This window comes from Dermacentor andersoni, chromosome 7 (genome assembly GCF_023375885.2).
Source record: "Dermacentor andersoni chromosome 7, qqDerAnde1_hic_scaffold, whole genome shotgun sequence".
In the NCBI taxonomy this organism is placed as follows: domain Eukaryota; kingdom Metazoa; phylum Arthropoda; class Arachnida; order Ixodida; family Ixodidae; genus Dermacentor; species Dermacentor andersoni.
The window spans coordinates 168,723,237-168,743,386 of record NC_092820.1 but is presented as its reverse complement, the minus strand read 5'-3'; the positions used below and the strand labels follow the sequence as shown (position 1 = coordinate 168,743,386).

General features: G+C 42.3%; 2 protein-coding genes across 3 annotated transcripts in view; one reads left to right on the top strand and one right to left on the bottom strand.

Annotated features, from left to right (window-relative positions):
* The first annotated feature begins 25 nt into the window (after window positions 1-25).
* Window positions 26-17,931, top strand: yata (N-terminal kinase-like protein yata). The gene is made up of 19 exons (XM_050180222.3): window positions 26-394; window positions 599-658; window positions 768-848; window positions 959-1,078; window positions 1,171-1,394; window positions 2,392-2,482; window positions 2,599-2,754; window positions 2,855-3,013; window positions 3,457-3,564; window positions 3,679-3,885; window positions 4,606-4,668; window positions 8,408-8,596; window positions 10,813-10,888; window positions 11,016-11,159; window positions 12,515-12,669; window positions 13,711-13,827; window positions 14,745-14,888; window positions 15,960-16,053; window positions 17,730-17,931. Exons 1-19 carry the CDS (start codon window positions 281-283, stop codon window positions 17,882-17,884), a joined length of 2,457 nt encoding a protein of 818 aa, XP_050036179.1. The 5' UTR covers window positions 26-280; the 3' UTR covers window positions 17,885-17,931.
* Window positions 5,420-20,150, bottom strand: part of Amnionless (amnion associated transmembrane protein) — a 39,033-nt gene continuing 24,302 nt past the window's right edge. The window contains exon 13 of one of the 2 annotated variants that reach the window (XM_055071716.2): window positions 5,420-5,580. The gene's annotated coding sequence lies outside the window, so the exon portion shown is untranslated. Of the gene's footprint in view, window positions 5,581-10,811; window positions 10,900-20,150 lie in introns of those variants that run through there. The other variant, XM_050180231.3, reaches the window with a different exon arrangement.

The following is a 20,150-nucleotide window of genomic DNA, read 5'->3' as shown; positions in this document are numbered from 1 at the left end:
TGTAAGGAAGCATCAGCTCAAGCGCACGATTACAGGGTTTGATCGGCGCGTCCTACTACATGCTACTACGCGCTTCTGATTAGGTAGTTACAAATGGGATGTTGAAGTCGTGCGACCGACAGACTCCGACGAGAGGCCGTACTCTTTTGTGCCGGTTGTGATTGCGATCCGACGCTGACACACCGTCAGCGGCGTCGCAACGTCCAAGCCACCGACTGTAGCGGCGAGCAACTGATTGCCTCGTCGGGAGAGGCGGTGTTTATATTGTTTACAACCCATAATGTGGTCATTCTTTGCGAGAGACCCCGCCAAGGACTTTGGATACGAGATCGGTGAGCTTGTGCCCGGACTAGAAGAAAAATCGCTCTGGCAGCTACACAAGGGAAAGAAAAAGGTAACGGATATAGCTCGCTGGCTGTTACTTGTCACGTCAGGTCCATTCCGTAGCTGCGTCGTGGCACTTGTTAAAAGCCGTTATTCTCCGAAGTAAGGGAGTCTGTTTAGCATTCCGCGAGCCTTCATTTAAAAGTTTGTGTCACTTCCCCATTTTGTAAGATATTTTTCTTGTCACTGACATGAATGACGCCTTGCTCTTCAGGGAGGTGATCAAGATGTGTCCGTTTTCGTATTCGAAGCGAAAGCAGGCAATGAGAGCTTGGTGAGTGGACTCTTTCCATCATTTGTGGACTTTTTCCATGATCGATAAGGCGCTGCGTCGCAAGATTTCGTAGCTTTGCGCATATCTTTTCTGTGATTTTGTTCCCTAGCTGGACACTGCCAAGGCTTCTGTCAAAAGGCTCAAAACTCTAAGACACCCGAACGTCCTACAATACGTTGACAGTCTCGAGGTAACTGCTTCCCCTATGACGTTCTTTCATTCATATTTGAAGCCGTTTTTATTTGTAGCGATAGCAGTAGTAACCTGCATAATGACTAAATATTATTACACCTTTTTCAGACTGAGAAAGTGATATACCTAGTAACTGAATATGTGGAGCCCCTTGTTACACATTTGGAGGTGCAAAAGAAAGACGAGGAAAAAAAACTAGGTGCCGCATGGGGTCTTTACCAGGTTACGGTAAGTGCAGTGACTCATCTTACTCCACATGATGCTATTGTTGCAGTGAGTAGTGCTTTGACAAACGCTTAACCCCATTCCTCACTGTTCAGAAAGGACTCGGATTCTTGACAGGAGACTGTGGCCTCAGCCATAACAACATTTGCTTATCATCAGTTTTTGTCAATCGTGCTGGAGAGTGGAAGATTGGCGGCGTAGAGTACATGTGTCTTGTGACGGAGTCTCCACCAAGAAAAAACCTTTCCGCCTTGGATGTCTACACACCTCCTGAACTTAAGGATTCATCCGCATCCCACAGGCGGTCAGGACCAAAGTGGTAAGATTGATACGTCTTTTCACTATGGATATTAAGTGAATTCATTGCAAAAGTTATACTTTGTTGAAGTGCTGTGACACTGCACGAAAATGCTTATTCTTGGAACCGTATAGGAAGTGCAGAATAAAATTCGCACTGGCTCACAAACCAAAACAGTAGGAAACACGTGAAAAGGACTGGCTTAGCACGTTTGGATGATGTCCATTGACGAATGTAAACACTCTGGTTAACGATGGACAGGTTCCGGACTGGACGGCAGACGTCACTAGAGTCAATATATGTAAAGATTGTAAAGCTTGAATCAAAATCTATTGGCAATCTGTTTGTAAGTAACTGAAGCATCAGTGGGCAAACATCTTCAGATCAACACGAGGCTTGTTATTGGAGTTCTTAGTTATATGCTGTGAGCATTCATTCTGTCCATTTCCACTAAGTATTTTCATTCTCCTTTGGAATGAGATGCCCAACCAAATCCTTGAAACTGCATAGTAAGTGAAAAGGGTAATACACATGATATTGTAAAAGAAAAGAATATGAAACACATAATTAGGACTGACTGTGTACACTTGAATAAACACTCGTTTTTCTGTTTGCATCTCATATTACACTTACTGTTTCATGGCACCATGCGCTAAAAAGCCTGTTGGTAGGTTATTTGAATGCAGGCAATATTAGCGCTAGCAATATTACTAGGGGAACATTTGAAGTGACGTGTGTGAAGCTGTCTTCCACATGTTTCATACAAATCAACTTCAGAACAAGAAATGGGATTGATGGTAAGCCAGAGTTGAAACTTTGAGTTCCTTCAGCATAGCATGACGATAGTACCTTTGTTTCTGGCTAGTGACATATGAAGCATATAAAGTATAAAAGTTGTAGGCTTTGTAGCGTGCCTCAATGTAGAAGTGTCACTGAAAGTGATCAGTCATGAGACCAGCCCCAGGTGCATCATTTCAAAACTTTTTAATTTTATCATATCATTTTCCTTAATCGAAAGGGCAAGAGATAGCTGGGGTCTTGGCTGCCTGATGTGGGAAGTTTTCAATGGACCTTTGTTGAAGCCTTCTTCTCTTGAATCTCCCGGAAAGGTTTGTCATTTTATTCTCATGTTGATTTCCTTCGCAAGCACGTGCTCTACATTTAATTAAAATTTGGAACTTGTTCACACTCAACAGCATGAGTTTCTTCTTTTATTTGCAAACAGATCCCAAAATCACTCACGCCTGCTTTTAACCAGCTGACAAATTCAAACATTAATTCCCGCCCTAGTCCAGCAGATGTCCTCACGAGGTGTCGATCAGCTGGCGGGTTCTTCAAGAATAGTTTTGTTGACACCATGCTCTTCATTGAAGAGATTCAGGTTTGTTATAATAATGTTTTATTTATTCTTACAGGGTACTGTGGTGTCCAAAATAAAGTGTGTGAAAGGGATGAGCTTTTTTTTATCCTTTTGACTTCAGATCAAGGACACTACAGAAAAGAACAGGTTCTTCACAGGTCTCACATCTGTCATGGATAATTTCCCAACCAATGTCTGCAAGTACAAGATTCTCCCGCAACTTATCAATGCGTTTGAATTTGGTGATGCTGGCTCAGTCGTACTGTCACCTCTCTTTAAGGTGAGACATTCTTATAACTACGACTCTTCACTGAAAGTTCTATAGGATTACAGCAAGAAGGCATTCTTACTAAGCCAGTATCACCTAGGAAAATAAAGCATAGTGTAGCCACAATTAGGAAGCATTTGTGCCAACTCACTGCAAAATCCAGGACAGTTCATGAAACGTTTGTTCATTTCATCATCTAAATGTACTACAGCAGGGACTGAACACACAGCACGTGTTCAAGCAATCTGCTCGCAGAAGCCCTTGTTCGTAATACATTGTAGTCTTGAGTTGCTCACAGCACAAGAGCAACTGGTGGCTGCTGTTTGGTGGTTTGTGTAACTATCATGGAAAATTTTTTGTGTGCAATTTTTCAGTATAAGCAAGTATACAAATTTGAGACTGTTCGTTGCCCTTTGAGTACATTTGACCTGGATACAATCTATTTGCATTTTCAGATTGGAAAACTGCTGGATGCTGAAGAATTCAAGAAAAAGATTGTTCCCTGTGTTGTCAAATTATTTTCCTCAAAGGACAGGGCAACACGGGCCCGTCTCTTGCAACAGGCATGAGTTCCCTTTGATTTTTCTGATCTCCACTAGCCATTCTTTGTAGTGTGCATACTAATCAACCTCAGATAAGCAAGCCCTTGACCTGTAACATTGTCTTGAAAATTCTAGGTGGACCAGTTCGTTGACTACCTCAGCAATGATGTCTTGAACCAGGAGGTGTTTCCTCACGTTGTTCAAGGCTTCTCAGACACCAACCCGACGATACGTGAGCAGACAGTCAAGGCAATTGTGCACTTGGCACCGAAGCTGAGTTACAACAACCTCAACGAGGAAGTGATGCAACATTTTGCACGACTTCAGTCCAAGGATGACCAGGTTGGTAGGCTACTGCTGCCTTGTCTTGTCTTGTGTAGTGCACATGACCTATGACTTAACTATGCAAAGCTTTCAATATCCCTTTGCACATTGCAGCATCTTGAGGCTTTAACCATTGTGTAGGTTCACATTTAATCACTGGTTGTGGAACTTCAATTATGGTGAAAAAGTTGCTAGCTACTCTGGCTTGTAGTTGGCAGCACACAAGCAGGCGAGAACGAAGGTTGAAATGGACACAAGCATTTCAACCTTCTTTCTTGCCTCCTTGCATGCTGTAGTCTTGGAACTCATGGATAGCGAATTAGCAGTGTTTTTTACGTTGCAACTACAGGTGGCTGTGTAACAGATATAAGAAATGAGCCTGAAAAGAGTTTTAGAAGACGGATGTAACATTGCCTATAAATGTTCACAGGAAGTAAGGGTTAATGAAAATTCAGCTCACTTGTAAACTGTACTGGCAGCTTACAATAGATGTGTTCACTTGGCGCTTTTGTCCTTGCCTACAGTTTTTAACCTCCCATTGCTGGAATTCATGACCAGGTTTATTTTCATTTTTCTCTCTCTCTCTCTTTTCTGGCTCTTCTGTCCCGCAAATTTTTGCAGGCAATAATATGATTAATGTGCCAGTGTGGCCATATTTAGCTACCCATGCTAGCTAGCAGTTTAATCTGAGGTGTGCCCCTTTGGGCGTGCTAATTTTCCTCCGCCTTGTGTTTGCAGGGTGGCATCCGAACAAACACCACTGTGTGCCTTGGAAAGATAGCTGGACATCTTCACCCTCAGGTATGGCAATCGCCTTTGCTCTTTCTGCAATGAATATGGAGTTCGGTCTGCTTACAATGATAATAAAATATTTTGATCACTATGACAGCGTATCATAGCATCCGAGCTTACTTCATGTGCTTTCAATGTACTGAATATGCCAATCGTTACAAATGGTTTTTAAACCCACCACAGTGGCTCTGGCATTCTGCTGCCGTAGCACGAAGGCACAGCTTCAATACATGACCGTGGCGGCTGCATTGTAATATATGGTGGGAATGCAAAAAAATATTGTGTGTGCTCAGATTTAGATGCACATTACAGAGCCTCGGGTGGTCAAAATAATCCAGAGCCTTCCACTGTGGCACCTCTTACGTTCTCTTGTGTTGCTTTGGAGTGTTAAACCTCACGATTCAATCACCAGTTGTTATACCCACTTGTGTTATATGTAAATTGAAACGTATTCTGTTAGCATCTGTAGTGGCTACCTTTGTGTAGACTATGTTGAGCTTGGGGAATAGAAGACAATAAGCACTTATTTATGTTCATCTTTGAAAGCTAAGAGCGAGTCACTGAAATTTAGACTCTTTTCATCTCTGCTGACAATATTTACACAAAATTAGGTGCGAAATTTCGGAAGACTTGTTTATCAAGACAGCCATAATTGACAAAAATAATTTTACGACCCTGAATGCAGGTGCTTTCACTTGTCACCGCCAGCACACAGAGGCTGACAAAATAGTAGACTGACTCTATGCTTAGCTTTAATGAGATCAAATAGAATTCGCAGAACTGTCAAAGCTGATCAACAAGGAGAAAATAAGGGATATTCAAGATTACAACGTTAGAAAGACTAAGGAGGCAGTAAAGAATGGATGCAGCATGAAATCAGTAAAAAGGAAACTTACCACAGGACAAACCAAGATGTGTGCACTGAAAGATAAGCATCGTAATGTCATCAGCAATCTCGAAGATATAGTAAAAGCAGTGGAAGAATTCTATACTGGCCTGTACAGTACCGAGAGCAGCCACAATACCTCCATTTGAAGTAGTAATGAACAGGTTACAGAGGGTTCTTCTATAACTAGTGATGAAGTTAGAAGGGTCTTGCAAGACATGAAATCGGGAAAAGCAGCAGGGGAAGATGGAATAACAGTTGATTTAATCAAAAATGGAGGAGACGTAACGCTTGAAAAACTGGCGGCCATTTGTACAAACTGTCTATCATCTTCAAAGGTCCTAGAGAACTGGAAGAATGTCAACATTATACTAATCCATGAAAAGTGAGATGTTTAATTAAAGAATTGAAAACTTATAGGCCCATTAGCTTACTTCCACTATTATATAAAACATTCACCAAGATAATCTCTATTAAAGTAAGGGCAACACTGGACTTTAGTCAACCAAGGGAACAGGCAGGCTTCAGGAAGGGATACACTACAATGAGTCACATCCATGTCATCAATCAGGTTATAGAGAAATCTGCAAGCACAATCAGCCTCTCTATATGGCTTTCATAGATTACGAAAAGGCATCTTATTCAGTAGAGATACCACCAGTCATAGAAGCATTACATAATCAAGGAGTACAGGACACTTACGTAAATATCTTGGAAAATATCTACAGAGATTCCACAGCTACCTTAATTCCCCACAAGAAAAGTAGGAAGATACCTATAAAGAAAGGGGTCGGACAAGGAGACACAATCTCTCCAATGCTATTCAGTGCGTGCTTGGAAGTATTTAAGCTGTTAAACTGGGAAGGCTTAGGAGCAAAGATCAACGGCGAATATCTCAGCAACCTTTGATTTGCAGACGATGTTGTCCTGTTCAGCAACGCTGGGGACGAGTTACAACCAATGACTGAGGACCTTAACAGAGAGAGTGTAAGAGTGGGGTTGAAGATTAATATGCAGAAGACAAAGGTAATGATCAATAGCCGGGTAAAGTAACAAAAGTTCAGGATTGCCAGTCAGCCTCTAGAGTCCGTGAAGGAGTACGTTTGCCTAAGTCAATTACTCACAGGGGACCCTGATCATGAGAAGGAAATTTACAGAAGAATAAAAATAGCTTGGAACGCATACGGCAGACATTGTCAGATCCTGGCTGGAAGCTTACCATCATCATCAAAAAAGATAGGTGTACAATCAGTGCATTCTACCGGTGCTGACATATAAGGCAGAAACTCTGAGACTGACAAAGCAGCTCGAAAAAAAGTTAAGGACCGCACAAAACGCAATGGAATGAGGAATGTTAGGCGTAATGTTAAGATACAGGAAGAGAGTGGTGTGGATCAGAGAGCAAATGGGGATAGCCGATATTCTAATTGACATTACGAGAAAGAAATCAAGCTGGGCAGCTCACGTAATATGTAGGTTAGATAACCGGTGGACCATTAAAGGGACAATAAAGGCAAATATTAAGTCAAGCTAAAGTGATAGATTAGTGTTTGAGAATCTCTAATGCGTCAATATTATCGCGAACAGAGCCGTAATAATCGAGAAATTGAGGTAAACGCACGACATGATTAGAGACTCCCCCGGGACATTCAAGCACTTGCCCGATGACGAAAGCACACCTCAGTTAAATTCTGTCACTAGTAGTCAGCCACTCGTTGCACAAAACAACCTCGTATTGTATTATAAGATGAAATAAAATGCTACTTGTCCAGTTTTATTTCATGTCTAGACAAAAGAACTCATTCAAATTACCCTTGACAACGTCGCGGGCAGTCAAACGGTTTCCTTTTTCTTGACTGCGTGCCGCCCACGCTTTCGCGTTTCAGTAGTTATAGCGTAGTGCTGCGCTGGTTTCGCTGCCTCGCGAAACTCACACAAACTGCAAGTAGCAGAGAATTCAACTTCCATGTGATGTTGCGAGACGCCCAGACGGTCTACATTACTTGGACAAAAAGCAGCTGCAGCGGAGAATCTGCCGCTCCGACTTTATTTGTCTTGGCTCGGTACCACCATCTGTCAGATGCCGTTTCACTCACCGACGGCAGCAGAGGGCGACGATGGCATATGCAACGTCACCGCTTCCGCGGTTGGGTGGCGGGAGATTTGAATTTCGAGAAAGGTGTTCGGACGCTTCAGATGCAATTTTCTCGTAAACTATATCTTTTCTTGGCACAAAACAAGCATTGCGAGGTTTCTGGAATGGTATTTAAACAGGCCACTTCGACTTAGTATTAGCCTTTAGTGTCCGTTTAAGGATACAGAATGGGTGCCAAGGGAAGCGAAGTTGAGGACAGCGGAAGACTAGGTGGGGTGATGAAATTAAGAAATTCGCAGGTGCTAATTGGAGTCTGTTGGCACAGGACAGGGATAATTGGAGATCACAGGGAGAGGCCTTCGTCCTGCAGTTGGCATAAAAATAGGATGATGATGATGATAACAATGAGGAGGTACGAGATGCAATATAGGTAGCTCATTGACTTCTCTCTGCTTGGTCTGCAGCTGCTGGTTATCACCACCGTGTAGAGAGAGAAATATCGAGGATGCATAAATTTGTTGCCACAGCTGCAAGTTCAATACACTGTAATGGAAAGGAATGAGAAACTACAAGTTTGTGCTATAGATGAAGTGGTTGGTTGGCACTTGAGATAGTAGTATTATCACATGTGAGAGCTCTGGATGAACAGGGAACTGGATACATAGTGTAGTTTGTAATGATGACATATCACACTTGTATACTTTTCTGTAAGTTGAATATGATTAAATTGAATTGAATGGTTCTGCATTTGCATGTTATCTACATAGGTGCGACAGAGGGTGCTAATAGTAGCGTTCACGCGTGCCATGCGGGACCCATTCCACCCGTCGAGGATGGCTGCCATCTTGGCCCTGTCCGCCACCCAGGGCTACTTCACCCTCAAGGACTGTGCTACCAGGGTACTTCCAGCTCTGTGTGCCCTCACGATGGACCCCGAAAAGACAGTCCGGGACCACGTAAGCCAGCAGCCCACTTGACAGTGTTGGCCTCGTTCTGCATGTCGGTTCACATTAGTAAATCATCATCACTGGCCTAAGTTTCAGTACGCTTCGGGGCAGTGGCTTTGCAGAGTTTTCCAGTAATGTATGTCTTCCACCAACTACACTTTTTTTCAACTAGTTTCCCAATTTCATCACTCCATCCGAGTCTCTATAAACCTGACTGCATTTCCCAATTGAGTTATCTGTTAATTTGTTTGTTTTGTGGAGCGTAAAGACGGGTTTGGGCACAAGCAGAGCACTGCGAGACCGCAAGGCCACTGCTGTTTTATCGCTGTTCCACGAGGCCGCCGTCAGCTGCAGTTTGTTCATTCATTCATTCATTCTCAGGGTTATGAGACATCATACAGAAAAAATAAGTCTAAAAATTGTGCACGTGTGACATGCTGTGTAAACCCATTTAAGCAAAGCTTGCTTTGATGTTTGAAAATAGTGCTGTTATTGTTTAGCAACCATTTGCATGTATAGAGCACGTAACTAGGTTGGACATGCTTTCACCAAGAAACAACTCTCTCAATGTGAACTTGTGGCACTCTGACGCAGTGAATGTGACAGGCAGAAACCAGGATCTATCTCACACACACTACACCTCAAACCGAACTTCTCCTGCATGATGTCTTTGACCATATTTTCTGCATATAACCTGCACCCTCAATTACAACAGCCCGGAAAGGAAAAATCTGCACATGTAACCTGCAGAAATAACTGCATACAGCAACACTCACTTCATTGAAGAAACAGTCTCCATTCGCAGATGCACTACTCGTCCATGCCATATCGTCGGCCAGTGGTCTTGTTCCCCCAAGCTTCGACAATGCTGATAATCTTCATCTTCTGCTGAGCTTGTAAAGGATGACCATTGAGCACAGCTCATCGTGACCACTAGTTCACTGGGGCCACGTGCACTATCGCTATTGCTACATGCACATCGCTAACTACTAAATGCAATATGTCGACCTATAGAGAGGAGAAGGATGGGTGTCCATGAAGTAGGAGAGAAGGGCACTTCAACATGCAGGGGTGGGCAGCGGGTTGGGTTTCTAGGTTATAACGAGAGAACGAAACTTTATATGGCGGAGAACCTTGCCTTGATATGTGGCTTCACGGCAGTGTACACCGCACTGCCGTCTCCCATCACTTCATATCGATGCTGCCCTGCTTCAAGTTTACGAGCGAGGTTGCAGTCCTGTTTCAAGCCATTCTTTGCTGTATGTCGACGCTGCTCCGCTTCGCATTTCTGGGCAAAACGTCCACTGTGGTGGTCAGTGCTTATTGCCACCACTCAATACTGCTCCACTCTGTATTTACGAGCAAGCAAGCTGTGCTTATGTTTTAAACTACATGACAAGCTATACTAGTGCAGGAATGGTTTGTTTTTCCATGCTACGATTTGTCGTGACGTCGAACAAACAAGCCTGAACATCTACAATTCTGTACCACACTTCGCTACATATTGAAGATGTTCCTGCTTTGCTCAGCGCTTCTTTGAAGCCTTATGTTTTTCCCATACTCGGTGCACGTTTTGGTCCTATTTTCAGTCCCACTTCAGTTGGTACTGCAAGGCAGCAGCCAGCACACACAAAGCAGTGGGGGTGGGGCGGAGTGAAGGCTTCGCTTTAATGCCTAGAAGTGGCTGAACAAAGCACATTCTTATTGCAGGTTTGAAAACTACGCAGTCACAGATGTAAAAAAACTCTAGATAGGTTGACGATTCCAGTCTGCATTGGTCTTTGCAATGAAGGACTCATAGTAGCACTTAGTGGTGTAATTCAGCCTGCCTATGTTTAAGTGGTGGTCAGTGCTTCCTTTGGTATACATTCTACCGCACTTATAGAGTCGTTGGATATATACATGTTATATGCAACACGTGTACTTAAGTCCACTTATTCTTAACATATTAAGTAAATAATCATTTACCATCAGTGTTTTCCTCTAATCCGTGCTGCTGCTTTTGTAGGTGAACCATGGTTGGCCCTCGAAAAATACATAATTTAACTGGCAGCTAACCTTACTTGAGCATGCACCAAGCAATAATAACTAATAGAGGTTAAGGCATAGCAGCGAGGCAGAAAAAGAAAGAGTTTATTCAAAGAAAGCCGACAGGTTATCCAAATGCATCAAGCTGTGGCTGGGGGCTTGGCAACATGACAGGCAATATAAGTCCTTTTCCGCAGGCATTCAGCGCAATCAAGGGTTTCCTGGGAAAACTAGAGAAGGTGTCCGAGGACCCCAGCCTTGCCGAGCAAATGGGTGAGTGCAGTCTGTCGCAAATAGGCGTGTTAAAGAATACATTGCATTCAGTGAAGCATGCTTTGTTCATGCGTAAAGGATAAGAAACATTTGCAAACTTTTTGAAATTTTCTTTTATCATCGACAGAGGCAGATGTAAATGCAGCCAGCTCGAGCGTGCCATCAAGCCTGGCTGCCAGCTGGGCTGGTTGGGCAGTGACGTCACTAACGTCCAAGTTTTACCGCTCAAAACCCACAGCAGGTGCCCCTGCACCTGGTACAACAGGCAGTGGTGAGTTGAAGCTCCAGTTAATAAGTTTTAGATGCAATAAGCACTTTCATGGCTGCCAACAAATAATTCACTGTAATGCAATTAAAATGGCATTGGAGAGACACTAAGAATTCTACACATTTAATCTATCCGTTCAGTTTTCCATCTTTATTTTTACAGAAAAGAAGTTCAGCAGAGAAAGTGAGCAAGAAACATATTGAATTTCCTTTCCGGCATACTGTACATCCCCTCACTGAAGGATTGGCCTATTTTTGCAAGCCATGTACCAATTTGGCTTGACTTTACATTTTCTATTAGTGTCGTGATAAGTTTATAAGCTGATTCTGTATTTTCTTGTTCAGCTTACAGTATGCCATAATATTATACAGCATACTAATGCATTTGCTCACCAATAGTAAAACACTGCTAAAAAGACAAAAGCCCTTTGAAGTGGAGCAGGCTTCTTCGTAGGGGTGGACAAAGGCCTTGATGCAAAAGGACGAGTAGTTCGGACTATTGCCTCCCCCTCTTTATGGCATTTTGTCCTGTGCCTTGTTCCCTCGTGACATCGTCTTCCTTCTAACAAGGCATGATTACTAACAGCAGACAACAGCCATTCTGCTGGAATCAGCTGCTATAGCGTTTTGGAAGGAGATATGCTCTGCAGGAAGTGTAAATGTTATTATAAAGCTTTGTTCTGCAAGCCACCCAAATCCTTCAAGCTTTGTGTTGTTGTTGTTGCAGTAAGACAAAATATCAATATTGTGAATGTTTTCTGACAAGACTACAGGAAGATGACACTATGGGCACTGACTATCAACTGGTGGTTTTTTTGGGGAACAAAAAGCGGGCTAATGTCATGGAAAAAGCTATGGCTGTGAGTTATCAGGCACAAAATGAGGCAAGAGCTGTAGCCAGCTGGCAGCTATCACAAGCTGCACCTAGAAACGTGAGCAAACTAAAGGCACTTGTAAACAGAAAAACAACAAAAGAGATAATATCAGAAACACTTAACTTATCTACAATGAAATCCATAATTTCGCACTGACGTACCAGCGCTGGTGCTCCGGCACGGAATACAATATAGGGCAGTGAAGAAGACAAGTCCACTCGTCGAAACGTTGGCTCCTGCTTTCACCTTGTTCTCGTTTTGCTCATCGTCTTGAATTTCCATTTCCCGCCTTCCCTGTCTTTTCCCTGAGTATAGGGAAGTGTGGCCTTGATCTTTTCCTTTAGTAATGAACTTGTTATTGCGAAGTTAACAAAGCTAAAACTTTTAGCTAGAAGCTGATTTAGTGTTTACATTTAGTTTTCCTTTAACTAATGTTAAGAATTTGCATTAACCTCACTTCATATTGTCTTCTCTGCTACATTAGGAGAGGCACAGTCCCAGCCGTCTTCAAATGCTACTTCACCCACCACAGAGAGCACCGCACTGCATGATCGCCGAGCATCAGAGGACGCCGGTGTCGACTCTGGCTCGGGGGGTGACGACAAGTGGGATGACCAAGACGACTGGGGAGATATGGAGGTTAGAGATGCCTTCTTGTGTACGCTTAGTGAAATCTACACAGAGTAATATGTACAACATTTTACAAGGTAATGCCTAAGCTACCATTATATGTAGGTAAAGCCCGACTTCAAGTTTTGTTATAACTGAAACTACTCTCTCAGAAGCTTTTCTTTGTCAAAGATTCACTGAATTCACAAATGCCATGATAAGAAAACAGTGTATTTGGCACCTTGTTAATTATAACTGTCTCCTCATAAACTTAGTAGTAGTATTGCAGATACTACATCAGAGATTTGCTCAGCCAGCTTGCTTTCAGCTCAAGCTGTCAAATCTGTATTTGCACTGCTGTCTGCTTGCATTCTAGAATGTTCACCCAGGTTTGCGGAGTACTAGGTGAAAAAGTCATTAGGCTAAAGTTTAGTCCTGAATCCTACTTTTGAACCTGTGCCATCTGTCATAAATGGATACATAATGGTGCATAATCATAGTACTGCCCAGTTATTTCTTGTGTAGGAGGTGTTCTACTTCACACTTTCCTGTTGGCATCTCCTTGCTCTACTATTGTACTATCAGCCACAAAAGCTTATGGCACACAAGATTTGTGAAAAAGCTAGATTCCCGTACAGCGTGGGCACATGACCTTGAATTGAAAGTTTCATTGCGTAGTAGCACGCTGTGTAACAGCAGAAAGTCATGTTTGCCATGGAGCTCATGTCCTGTATACTTTGGGGCCAACTGTTCATGGGAAACCGATGCACTGCCTTTCACTGTTTAGTTACACTGTCTCACATTTTTTTTTGCACTATTTGTGCTCATAATAGTTGCTACAGCATCTTTATTTAGTGAGTAGGCTGAAATGGAAGCTACTACTTCTTGCACTTTGCTTTCTCTGTTCCAATAAGGTTTAGGCCTCTGTCAAGCCTTCTGTGGGTTTCTCGCCTCCACACCTCAGCATTGGTGTACTTCTTGCGCTGAATGTTGGAATGAAAGCGACTCTGAAGTCGTATAATATTGGCTGCCTGTGCTACTTTAAGAATGTGTGTTCTTGCAACATTGCAGGAAGACACTAAAGGCAACTCTGGGAAAAGTGGAGCATCGCCAAAGGAACGTGCCCCCTCGGGGCAAGACGGCTGGGACGATGGCGACTGGGAGAGCTTCGAAGAAGAGCCTACCCCTGTGAGCCTTTTGTCATTTCAATTCATGCTGTTACGAAGCAAAGCTCACATTTAGGGCTATGGCAGGGGCTTTTAGCAATAAATGTATTGTGTAATGTGCATTAACATGCTTGTTCATGCTGAACAGTAGAAAGAGTTAAGAAGGTGTGAACAAAGGAAGCCTTAACCTGGAGCCAATGCTTTAAGGAGGATGCTTGTCTGTGCACTTTGGGCCCTGACTGAAGACAGGTCCCCTTTTTGTAATGTTTGTTCTAGGCTGTGCCCACTGTTTACCGCTGTTGTTTATATGTTGCACAGTGTGACGGGCTTACATTGATTTGGCATTAGTACATTCAACCTTTCTCTAGATTTGACCGTGGTGAAGAGCCACAAAATGTGCCTGAACTTTTTGAACAGCTGAGTTAAACATGGTACACTAACCTAAACAAATTCTTGTGCATTATTTGGCAACTCACACAATCTTTGCTGTCATAAAACATGTCAAACAGGAATTGAAACGGAATTGTAGATTAAATTTACGAGCTGTAAACGTTCAGTCAAATCAGACAGTTGTGAGAAACTTATGTAGGCGTGATTTTGTGTTTGGTTTTTGTAGCGCAAAACCACAAAGGCTAACCAGAAAGACTTAATGCAAGAACTAGTGTTGCATCTGTCCTTGTCTGTCTCTGGTTTTGCACTATAGCCTTATGAAAATGTCACACCGTAAAGACCAGATCTCCACAGTGATCATGTTTTTTCAAATGTGCCAGCTTTCAGACTGGAATGAAATGCAGGTTGACTAGTATTTTATAACTCATTAGTACCTCTCTGGTTTTATTTATCAAGTAACAATATGAGAAAACATGTATTTCTGGCTTCAAAAAACTCATCCCTTCATGGAATTCAGTGAAAGTTCCTTGCTGTTTGTACTTTGTGCAGCCTTCTGAAGCGCCTTCAAGCAAGTCTAGTTCCGAGCCCAAGCCTCTGGACGCAAGGCTAACTAGTTCCTATAACTGGGGCACAACTCGAGACACTGAGGAGGATTTCTTTTGTCGTGCAGCCGGACTAGGAGCCACAAAACAGGTGCTTGTCTGATGTGCTTTTTGGTTACTAATTAGGAGTTAGTGAGGAAAGCAATGTAACATGCATTTTTACGTGCCTTTGTGCAACAAAGTGCTGTAGAAGACGAAGATTTTTCACCTTTGTTGATGAGAGTGTTGAAAAAGTATGAACTAACCAGTTTCAGTCATGCCATCTGTAGGCTGTAAAATGTGGATAGTGACTCCGGCGAGTTAGTATTAATCATTGTGTGTTGCAAATTGGGTGTAAGGAAAGAATGACAAAACAAACACTGAATTTTCATTCACTTTATATATAAGTGTTTCTCATAGCTTTAAATAAAAGGAAAACTCTTAATCATCAGCTGGTTTGCATAAAAAATAAGCTTTAGAGATGGTATACTGACTGGCCATATGCAAGTCACAGCGTATGTATATTCTGCATGCTTACAATAGGCTAAACTTCAGGGTCAATGTTAATTTTTATATATCCTTTCCCCTCTCCCCACTAAGGCTTTGAGCCATCCCGTATGAAAGGTCTATTCATTCATTTATATGCTACAGCATGAACAAACCGTCATGGGAGTTCCATGCTTACGGGTCCTCCTTGCCTTATGTTTTGAACTTTCCCTGCACCAATTTGTACCCACAATGATGATGTAAACAAGAGATGATCATAATTTGTGATGCTTTTCTGAGCCATAGGTTATGAATAAGAGAACGTGTATGTTATAGATCGTACAGAAGCAGCTTGTTAGAGCCAATAGTTGGGTGAGTTGGTTTTGCACTAAAACTTGAATGTGCAAGGAGATGACAAGAAAACCAGGGTACAGATGACGCACAAAAGCACTTCAGCGTGTTGTCTTCATCCCTGCTTGCATCATAGTCTGCTTTTACATTCAGATTATACTCTCTTGCACACAAGTATGTTAGTAGCACACAAGCATGTTCAGGAAACTTTAAAAGTGAGCATGCAAGATGATATAAAATGTATACACTTTGTGTACCTCAAACAAAGGGAAAGCTATTTAGCACCACTGTATATTTACACTGTCCCATTGTATTTCTTTTTCCCTCTTTTGTGCAATCTTTCTAGCCACCTAAACCCACGGCAGCCAGTTCGAAGCAAAGCCCAAGCTCTGAAAATGCATGGGAAAATGATGACTGGGACAAGTGGGGTACCAGCAAAGGTTAGCCTTTTGTGTTAGCCTCATTATTTGCCTTGCTACATTATTAGTCCAGCAGTGAGACCAACCTTTTCAAAAATTTTGCAACTCTGTGCTTTCTTGCCTTGACTTGGTGTACAAATTAAATTGACAGTCTCCTCGCATAACATCATTGCCATTTTCAAGCATACAAGTCAGCCAGTCTGTAGATAGGATTAAGAGCTTGAAACTTGACCTTATAATTGCTTTCACAACAAGGTGTTATCTTTTCCTGGGTGAATTGAAAAGCTATTTTGCACATACAATATGGCTTGCACATGTACTTCAGTACAGCTTTCATCACAGTGAAGTCTGCAAGTAAGAAGGCACTGCAACACCTGACCTTTCCACAAAAGCTTTGTTGCTTATGCTTTTTGCAAAGAGTCACTTCTGTGATACTTATCATCATGAGAATCTGAACTTGGTCTGATTTTGGCAGTGCAGATGGGTTTAATTTTAATCATACCATAAACATTTACTTCTTGTCTTTGAAGAATGTTCACTTTATCAGAATCAGTGCCCTGTTCATCTCAAGGTTGCGAACCTATGTATGATAAGGCACGTTCAGTGCTAGCATTACCTGTTCAAAACCTTTCACAAGAGTTTATTTAGCCAGAATTTCAAAGAAAATGGTTTTCGTGACTAAAGGATGTTAGCTATAGGAAAAATGAAAACCGCACCAACATAAAATGTGCTGCTGTTTATCTAGGTTCCATTACTCAGTGCCTACAGTAATTGTGACGTGCATTGTATGTACGAACCTCAGGAACTATTATTAGCAGTGCTCTTCTGTGTTGTCAGGAGTTCTGTGCACTGTACACTGCTTTCTTCTACTCATATATAGCATGATTGAATGTTCCTCTAGGAGAAGCATTGTTCAGTGATGCAACTAGCAGTCCTCACAAAACAGTGTGCAGGCTTCACAAATGTTGATAATACCGCATTTACATGTTACTGTGAATGGTTCTGAGGTCTGTACCACTCAGTATTTGAACTGTTGTCTGTGTATGCCAGGTAACATTCTTACTACAGCAGCATCTTCTTTTTCATATTTGAGTCTTGTAAGTTCAAGTACTGGCCGTTTTCTGTGCCAGGCTCAGTGAGGTGCTCATACAGCATGGAGCATCTCGGTGAACATTGAGGTGAAAGGCCAACTGCTGTGAAATTTCACTTTGGCTAAATTTGTTATACACTACTGAAGCAGTCTTGGCAAAGCTACAGCGGTGGTAATTGCATAATTTTCTTATTAGCTGCCTTTAATATAGCACCTAAGCAGACAATGTGTGCACCCGGTGGTTAGCGGACATGACATAAATTCTAGCATGTCACCTCTGAGATTTTTCAGTGCGCTAAGGGCAGTCACAGGCGCCACCTAGTCTCGGGACGTCATGCTAAAGAGCCATGCATTCTCAATCATTAATGACTTTCGGTCAGCGATGATTATGGCATTTCTTTTTCTTTTCTTTTTTTTTTTTCGGCTTCTGTATCAAAAGCATTTAATTTTCTAGCTTTTTGTGACACATCCACCCGTACTTCAAAAAAACAGAATTTTGCACAGAGGCTGCTGTAACCTACACTATTTGAAATTAGGCTTTTTATGCGGCCCAAGATTTAGTTGCAGTTGGCCTTGTAACTTTGAGCTTCCTTTTACTGTCTTCCAGGCCCGACCCTTTCTGGCAAGGGTGACTCAAAGAGCGAGGAATCGCGGCAGCAAAGGGAAGCCAAACGTCAGCAGCGGCAAAAGGAACTGCAAGAGCGGAGAGCAGCCCGCCAAGCTGCAGGGCCCATGAAACTAGGTGTCAAAAAGGAATTCTAAGACAACTCAACACATGTGAATAAATGCTATGTTTCAGAATGTTTTAACCGAAGTCGCACAGCATTCTTTTAAACAGCGGTAATCACAGGGGGACATCTGAGCAACGTTCCTCATTAGAAGCTGCCTTGCAAGTCACTTGTCATCTTACACTAATCTGAAATTAGGAGTAATACAGTAAATTAGGAGTAAATACAGTAAAAAAACTACAGCTGGCATCTGTTGAATTAACCCTGTTGAAACACTGAAGTTGACATAAGTGTTCAATTTGCCTGCGCACCTTTAAGGGGCTTTTGTACAGGGTCGAATTAAAGAATGTCAACTCTTTTAGCCTCTATTCAGCAGATGATGACTTCTACATTTCTTCTACAGTCAAACCAGTATACTGGAGATGAAGTTGTGTGACTGATGTCACGTTCCGTCTCCTTCTAAAAAAGTTAACATAATCTGTGAGGTGACATGTATATTTTTTAAGACAATGTGGCTCTCAAAGAATCCAGAGTTAGTAATTAACCACAGTCATTCTTTGCTACAGTCAAGGGCATGACCAAGAGTGTGTTTTGAAAAGCTTAAAAGATGAAGTTTCTTTACAAATTTTACATAACCTGCTCGTGTGCTATTAGCGGCGAGAATTTGGAGTGACGCCCTCTCGCGAGTGACGTCACGGCCAGGACGCCGCTCACTGCGGCTCGCTCGGCTGCCGCGCGCGCTTGTTCCTTTCGTGTATGCCTGGGGTATGGGTGGCTGGAGCCTTACTTACTGAAGGGTATGTCGGCTGCTTTCTGCTGCCATGCCTGAACCACAGTTTCTTCTCCAAAAGCGCGAGAGCCGATAAAATTTGCGGCTTGGATATCGCAAGCTTGGTAACGGTAAAGGGGTCTACTGGTTTTACTATGCATATGTGCGCCGTGTCTGTCCATAGATTTTGCGTAAAAAGAATTTCTGCAAATTCAACACGCGAAGTTGTGTATGATGCTTCGCTAAACACTTAACATTCTGTTAGTATTTAGCTATGAGAGACATTGCATTTTACATGGAAGAAAAATCTTGGTAATTGGCGTCAGCATGTTATCCCTGTTAGAAAGACACTGCCCAGCGAAACTGTCATCACGATTCTTATTACTCTGGTGAGTTCTAGTCAAATATGGCCATTTATTAATGCGTAAAAGAAAGAGTTAGGCGCGCATTACTTATGAAAAAGTTTGCTGCTATTTTCACCCCTCTCTGAAACAGGCCTCCAAAAAATGAATTGCTCATGGCTGCTAACACTATGGTGCGTCATGTAGAGTATTTACATAGTTGATTCACAAATGCCATAGTAGCAATCACCTGAGAGAAAAGTTTCGTGGTTAAGATCGAGAGCCAATAAATTGCAAGCAATGAAATGTTTCATGGGGGCCCTCAGTAGCCTTTATCGACAATATGGCACACCCCCCACGCAACGGTAGGAACCGACTGTCGGTATGGCGAGGCTCGCGTTCTTCGCGAAACCCATCAGTTCACTACAACTTTGAATTGAAACCATAAAAATTTTTTACGGTGCCAATTGGAATGCCTAAATTATTCTCGAGGTACTACAGCGCAGCTTATGTGCCTAGAAAAGTAAAATTCAAGCACCTTCTGCCTCACCATGTCTCGATGCAGCGTTGTTTAGTTATACAAACGGAGAACTATTTGCTTCGTCATACATAAAAGAGAACCTCGCAAACCTTCATAAAGAAAACACCACAAGCCTTACATATTTCACTTGATTTTTACCCTCCACCAAAAAATTATGGTATCTTCAATATATCCCACACTACTAATGATTGACGCTTCAACTTCTTTCTGGCTGTAGCCATACGGTCGAAAAGACGTGTTTCAGTAAAAAATTTGGGCCGAGCAGCCTGTGTCAGTTCGCCAAACATGTATATTCGCCGTCATGTATATTCCTCAAGCAACAAGCATCAGTAAATTTCTCAAGTGAGTTGAACGTGTAGCACGGAAAAGGGAATATATATTGGTACCTTCCTTTTTGTATTCTGCAAATAGCCGCTAGCCTTCATTAGCTTTACTTCAAATTACCGCCACTTAACATAAACACGCCTATATTTGAGAAGCAGGTAAAGAAGCAAGTGGTGCTTGTAGAATCTAAACTGCAGTGTTAATGAAGTCCTCGTGTTACTGCCGAGCGTTTCTGTGAAGAAATGCACAAATTCGATATTATACACCGAACCACTCGTCATTAGCAAACCTGTTTTAGCAGATTAAAGAGAGAGAGACAGAGGAA

What these genes read in the sequence shown, in the direction of transcription:
- yata (XM_050180222.3), top strand. Translation starts at nt 281, where the DNA reads ATGTGGTCATTCTTTGCGAGAGACCCCGCCAAGGACTTTGGATACGAG. An exon ending in TACACAAGGGAAAGAAAAAG is followed by an intron (nt 395 to 598) that starts GTAACGGATATA and finishes CTTGCTCTTCAG; the next exon opens with GGAGGTGATCAAGATGTGTC. An exon ending in TCTTCATTGAAGAGATTCAG is followed by an intron (nt 2,755 to 2,854) that starts GTTTGTTATAAT and finishes TTTTGACTTCAG; the next exon opens with ATCAAGGACACTACAGAAAA.